Raw genomic sequence first — 6,463 nt, 5'->3', positions numbered from 1 at the left:
AAGTGTGCACTACATAAAAGAAAAGGATAACACTATTGACACAATCAATAACTAGCAAAAGCAGCACATCATCATGGTAGAAAATGCACCTTTAAAACCACTGGAAACTCATTAAACAATTTCATAGAAACAAATTACTCCATTTCAGTTGCATATGGAGAATGAAGTCATGAACTAACCTGCACTGATGGCATGTCTTCCCTTGTACGGAATCATAAATCCGTTTTCCATCTTTCCCAACACCATCCACGAACAGAGTCCAACTCTTATCAGTATTACCCAACAGCTTCTCGTGTTCTTCAGTGTACACCTCAGGCTTCGAACCCTCCTGGATCACAACCTTCGGACGATCCCGAAACTCAGATTTCTTCACAGGCTCCTCAGAGTAACTAACAGGAGTCACATTCTGCAATCTGTAAAACACAATAAGTTACATGCAGGAAAACTAGAAAGGACGAATCATATATAAGAAAGATCAGATTTTGATGCCAAAAGGAGATGCAAAAGATCACAAAACTTGAAAGCCATGTTTCATTTCGGGGAAGGAGAACCTGGAGGAACGGCGAACAGGACCGGGTAGGGGGAAAGTAGGAGGGGTTTTGGGGGTGTAGGATCGAGTGCGCTTAGAAGGAAGGTTAGAGGATTTGAGCTTGAGGGAGAGATCCAAGATACCAAGCTTTCCCAATCTCTCTTGGTTTTCTCGGATTCTTTGCTCCCTGCTGAGCTCATACTCCAACATTTGGTGTTGGTGATCATGGCTCGCAGGACTATTGGTGACAGTGGAAGCACGAGACGAATCCGGTTCGCGGTTTCTCTTCCTGAGAGCGGGCATTGCCGAGAGTTGGAACTTGGAAGATGGAAGGGTGTTTTTCAGAATTTGAGTTTTTTCTAACGTTCGATTTTGGTGAGTTGGCTCTGTCCTCTGTAAAAGAGAGAAAAGTACCGAGAGGTTGGAGCCCTCCATTTTTTTTTTCTAAAGGCTTTTTTTTTTAGGCCTGGTACCTATACAAGTCTTTTTTACTTACAACTTATACAAATTGGTCCAAATAAAAAAAAATACGCGCACCACTCTTTCAAAATCGAGCGTCCAACGCGCCTTAATCACCCTTCCACAACACGTTCATTATGCCGTACTCTTATCTCCATAAAAAATTACCAGAAAAAACGAAGAAACATTATTCAAGATACTATTTTACTGTTCTTCTAGGTTTTTTTTCTAGATTGTCTCTGTCATGTGTCTCATCCTTAACCAGCAAAATATTAAAAGATTTCAAGAAGAAATATACTGTCTCCCCCATATTTTGGGTGTATTTCTTAAATCCTTTGGGTGTATTTCTGTAATCCTTTGGGTGTATTTCTGTAACCGTTTGGGTGTATTTCTGTAATTCTTTATGTAACTGTTTAGGTGTATTTTTGTAATCGTTTTGGTGTATTTCTGTAATCGTTTGAGTGTATTTCTGAAGTTCCATTATCTTCAAAACAATTTCGAAACTTAATTTCAAAAACCATGAAAATCGAAAAAAATACGAAGCAAGAAGGAGATCCAACAAATTTAGTAAGAAATTCGAAAAAAGAAACGAAATCTTTTAAAAGATGGAAGATATATATTTGCGCGTTAATTAATTTGAATTGATTTAAAAGTCTGCTAAAGAGGTACGTAATATAAGCAACGCGTTTAGTGGGTTTTATTCTCTTGAAGCTTGTAAAGCTTGTAAGCGCAAAACACTTGTACGTAGAGATTAATCTTTTTTTTTGTGTCTATCTTCTAGAACTTTGCTATTGTCTTAGAGGAAGTTTTTGAAAATGTTTTTTTAGAAATTTTAAATATATAGAATGGCTTGACCAAAAACTATATATATATATAGAATAATGGAATCCATTGATAACATGTTAAACAAAAAGTTCATGTACATTTGTAAAATTAATTCCCATGTATTTGTAATAAATATATACTATTTAATTTATTTTAATATATTTTATATAAATTATTAATTTAATAACTAATTTTTCATATATACATATCATAGTCATAATCTAAAGAGTTAAGAATTTGGTGTTTTTTTTTTTTTTGGGCATAATAAATACAAAAAAATTTTTTTTGGTTTTTTTTTTTTGTCCCTTTTTGGGGGGTTTTTTTTTTTTTTGGGCATAATAAATACAAAAAAATTTGTTTTGGTCTTTTTTTTTTGGACCGATATGTGGTGTTTTTATTTTGTTTTTAAGACTGCATTAGCGGGCCAAGGCCCAAATTCATTGTTGTTATTCATATTTTATAATGTGTGGCTACCAAAAGCAAATTTTCAATGTGCTTTTTACCCAGACTGACAAATAAATGTTGTTGAGTTTTTTACCTATAAAAAAAAATGTTCTTTCCAAAAATCTACGTCAAGTTTTATATACGGTTTGACATCATCTATCTAAACTCTTAAGGCAAGAACGACTCATAATAATCTAGCGAGTACAAGGGAAGAAATAATTGAATATTTAATTATTTCCTCAGCTATTGAAGACAGAGGAATGTTAATTTTACGAGTTCTAGTTCAACAACGAAGTTACAATATAGTATAATATTGTAATTGGCAAATAGTCAAATAGGCACCCCTTTCTAATTGTTTCTCCATGCAAAGGAATTTGGTTATAGTTAAGGTTACCAAACAATACCTAATTAACGGTCTCATCAGCCTCTAAAACATATACGATCCAAGGCTATAACATGCTGAAAAATATGAACTTATTCATATGCTGATGACCTACCACATGACAATCCGAAACTATTCAAATTTGTACTCCTTCACACCGTATTTTAAAAATATACATATACACACACGTAATTGATCAGAGGCCAATTCAAAGTAAAGATGTTTGCAGTTTCTTTTTAATTTAGTGAAGAAATTAGAGAAGAATCTTGATTTCCTCTTGCACTTGGGGCTATTTATATATATATGGTGCTGCTTAATATGAGCTCATGCAGCATGACGAAAACCATCATGGCTTTGAATTACTATAACACCTTGGCCACTTTATTATTCTTGCTTGTTAGTAGCTATGGAACTTATGCTGCTCAGAAACAGAGCTTAGGAGCTTCTTTCATCTTTGGAGACTCATTAGTGGATGCTGGAAACAACAACTATCTTTCAACTCTTTCCAGGGCAAACATGACACCAAATGGAATTGATTTTAAGGCCTCCGGTGGAAACCCCACCGGCCGCTTCACCAACGGTAGAACCATCTCAGATATCGTAGGTATGTTTAGCTGAGACTTTCTAATTATGCTTAATGATAAATTTTAGAAACTAATTTTTAACAAACTATTATGCCTTTTAGGAGAGGAATTGGGACAACCAAACTATGCTGTCCCTTTTCTCGCACCAAATGCTACCGGGAAAGCTATACTCTCTGGAGTGAATTATGCTTCGGGAGGAGGAGGTATTCTGAATGCAACAGGAAATATATTTGTGAGTATAATAATTTAATGTGTAATTTTTCCATGCATGTTTGTGTATGTCACTCGTTAGTTATTCATAATTAAAACTTTTTTAGGTGAACAGGCTGGGAATGGATATTCAAATAGATTACTTCAACATAACAAGAAAAGAGATAGACAAGTTATTAGGCAAATCGAATGGTAGGGAGTTAATAATGAAGAGATCCATTTTCTCCATCAGCGTTGGGTCCAATGACTTCCTCAACAACTACCTTCTCCCGCTTGTGTCAGTTGGAGCCAGAGTTAATCAAAGTCCAGACGCTTTTGTCGACGAAATGATCAACCACTTTAGGATCCAACTAACTGTACGCACATTAATATATTGATGTGTTATTTCGTACATTTTTAATGCCTTCTTGTTAATTGGGCTTGGTTGTGTGGCAGAGACTATATGAAATGGATGCGAGAAAGTTTGTGGTGAGTAATGTTGGGCCAATAGGATGCATACCTTACCAAAGGGCCATAAATCAGCTGAATGAAGATGAGTGTTCGGATTTGGCTAACAAGCTTGCAGTCCAATACAATGGTCGATTGAAGGACTTGCTTGCTGAGCTAAACGACAACCTACCCGGAGCCAATTTCGTCCTTGCCAATGTTTATGATCTAGTCATGGAACTCATAACAAACTACGCCAAATATGGTAAATAAGTGACTTGTTGTTTCATATAATAATCTTAATTAATTGAATTAACTGATGGAAGATTGTGATTAGTTAGAGAGTAATATATTATATATACCAATGGATAATAGGCGATGTAACTAAATGGTTATGGAAATAGGGTTGAGGACAGGAAGCAGTGCATGCTGTGGATTTGGGGGCCAGTCGCAGTTAGCAGGGATAATTCCATGTGGGCCTACATCTAGCTTGTGCTCAGATAGGTACAAGCACGTCTTCTGGGACGCATACCATCCAAGTGAAGCTGCCAACCTAATCCTCGCCAAACAGCTCCTTGATGGAGACAATAGATACGTATCCCCCTTCAATGTTAGACAACTCTCCGCTCTTTAATCTTTCCATTTTCCTTCTACTAATAATGTAACAATATTTCTACTTTGTTACTTCACGCAACCAATTTCGTTTCCTTTCATTCATTCATTTCTACCTCAAATTATAAACAGTATGTAGTGTGTAGTAGCTCTGGACAAGATGTATGCCTGTGATTTGTTGTGTAATTTCAATATATTGATCATGTAACCGCCTTGTTTTAAGTAATTCAATTTGTGTTAGCTTTCTGTTCCATTTGACTCAGCTTTTCAGAGATAGTGATTACTGATTCGTTCCAACTTTCAAGTGGGTTACATATGGGAATGATTTCATTTTCTAGTAGGTTCATGCTCACGATTTTGTCATAAGCAGAAGCATCTTGTTCAACAACTTTTGTGACTTGCTACTTTTAAAAGTCTAACATACACTTATCACTTTGTCACTTCAATTCAATTTGAATATTTAAGGATTTTTATTTTAATGCATTAACTACTTTAACACAATATATGTGAAGACTTTTTACATTACTATATAAAATAATGATACACTAAGATTTCTTCCTTTTGTGTGTGAGAATGCATGCATAATTAAATGATTTATAAAAAAAAGCATACTTATGTTAGGAGAAAGATCCATTCACCTATTTTTGATAATAATGATAATATGACAATTAGGATTATACGCTGATCAAATAAAATCAACCCAGTTGTTACTGGTTCTAAGTTTAGGTTTATTATTTTTCATCCAATTAATTTCTAATCCTGTAAATTTGTTACTTAATAGTAATACACTCGAGGTGTGTGCACAGTGCAGGGCTATTAGCCGACCCAAGGAAGCATAAGTCTCTATCTGTAGGCGACTGAAAATGCATGTCGTGCTTCACACAACAACACTGTTAAAGCTGCATTCCACTCTGCCTCATATAACCCTCAGAAATTTTGTCTCTCATTACATTCTTCCAAACCACCCTCATTTCTTTTCTCTCTCTTGTTCCCCATAAAAACCCCCACCCTTCCCCATATGCCCAACCACACCACTCATTCCATTCTCTTCTACTGTTTCTGACTACATACTATTTCAATTTCAACTACATACTATTTCTACCTTCATCCCATTTCACAACGCCATGCCCTCCTCCGACTCCGGCGAAAGCCGTCGATCAGCCAAGCCTCACAACACTTCCCTAGCCCCACCGCCGGCCGAGCAAGAGCACCTGCCATGCCCTCCCTGCGACTCTACTAATACCAAGTTCTGCTACTACAACAACTACAACTTCTCCCAGCCTCGCCACTTCTGCAAGTCCTGCCGCCGCTACTGGACCCACGGCGGCACTCTCCGTGACATCCCCGTCGGCGGTGGAAGCCGTAAAAACGCCAAGCGCTCTCGCACCGTTCCTTCAGCCTCCACCGCCACAACCTCCTCCTCCGGAGGTGCGGCCGTCACCTCGGTTTCTTCTGTGACCCCGCTCACCATGGTTCCCGTGGCCGGGAACAACCACCCCGGAGCACCCGTGCAGTTCGGTGGAGTAGTTGTGGATGGTGAAGCAAAGGGTAATAACGTGAGCTTGTGCGGTGGGAGCTTCACTTCGTTGCTGAGCAACACACAGCAGGGTCCTGGTGGGTTTCTGGCTCTGGGTGGGTTTGGGCTTGGTCTTGGGCCTGGCCTCGAAGATGTTGGATTTGGGATGGGGATGGGGAGAGGCGGTTGGGCTTTCCCGGGCGTGGTGGCGGACGGAGGCAGCATTGGCGGCGGTGTTGCGGGATCCGGTGTTGGGCACACGTGGCAGTTTGAAGGCGGCGATCAAGGTGGCTTTGTTTCTGGAGACTGCTTCCCTTGGCCGGGACTAGCCATTTCCACACCCGGAAATGGTCTCAAATAAAGATAAACAAAAACCTCTTTTTTGGTTTATTTTGTTTTGGTTTGATTCCCTTCAGGTTTAAATCTAGGGTTACGTACTTAATGTTTAAGGGAATCATGGTATATCTTCTACTTCG

At 38.3% G+C, this 6,463-nt stretch overlaps 3 protein-coding genes across 4 annotated transcripts in view; 2 read left to right on the top strand and 1 right to left on the bottom strand.

Moving 5' to 3' along the window:
• Positions 1–953, bottom strand: part of LOC107642808 (cell division cycle-associated protein 7) — a 2,541-nt gene extending 1,588 nt beyond the window's left edge. For both annotated transcript variants that reach the window (XM_016346284.2, XM_021122974.1), the window contains exons 1-2: positions 552–953; positions 180–413 (exon numbers count right to left, since the gene is read on the bottom strand). In XM_016346284.2, the coding sequence (XP_016201770.1) occupies positions 180–413; positions 552–832 (515 nt within the window). In that variant the 5' untranslated portion in view covers positions 833–953. The remainder of the gene's footprint in view (positions 1–179; positions 414–551) is intronic.
• LOC107641677 (GDSL esterase/lipase At2g23540) lies at positions 2,669–4,724 on the top strand. Its single transcript, XM_016345151.2, has 5 exons — positions 2,669–3,243; positions 3,325–3,455; positions 3,541–3,789; positions 3,869–4,124; positions 4,264–4,724. The coding sequence occupies exons 1-5, from the start codon at positions 2,943–2,945 to the stop codon at positions 4,491–4,493; spliced, it is 1,167 nt and encodes a 388-aa protein (XP_016200637.1). The 5' UTR covers positions 2,669–2,942; the 3' UTR covers positions 4,494–4,724.
• Positions 5,596–6,463, top strand: part of LOC107642807 (dof zinc finger protein DOF3.4) — a gene marked incomplete in the record, with an annotated part of 1,091 nt that continues 223 nt past the window's right edge. Inside the window, 1 exon segment of the mRNA XM_016346283.2 lies at positions 5,596–6,463. Within this exon segment, the coding sequence (XP_016201769.1) occupies positions 5,596–6,348 (753 nt within the window).

This window comes from Arachis ipaensis, chromosome B05 (assembly GCF_000816755.2).
Source record: "Arachis ipaensis cultivar K30076 chromosome B05, Araip1.1, whole genome shotgun sequence".
NCBI classification, from domain to species: Eukaryota; Viridiplantae; Streptophyta; class Magnoliopsida; order Fabales; family Fabaceae; genus Arachis; species Arachis ipaensis.
The sequence above is the reverse complement of the archived record's forward strand: the minus strand, read 5'-3'. Positions and strand labels throughout refer to the sequence as shown.

What these genes read in the sequence shown, in the direction of transcription:
- LOC107641677 (XM_016345151.2), top strand. Translation starts at nt 2,943, where the DNA reads ATGGTGCTGCTTAATATGAGCTCATGCAGCATGACGAAAACCATCATG. An exon ending in ATGCAACAGGAAATATATTT is followed by an intron (nt 3,456 to 3,540) that starts GTGAGTATAATA and finishes AAACTTTTTTAG; the next exon opens with GTGAACAGGCTGGGAATGGA. An exon ending in ACTTTAGGATCCAACTAACT is followed by an intron (nt 3,790 to 3,868) that starts GTACGCACATTA and finishes GTTGTGTGGCAG; the next exon opens with AGACTATATGAAATGGATGC.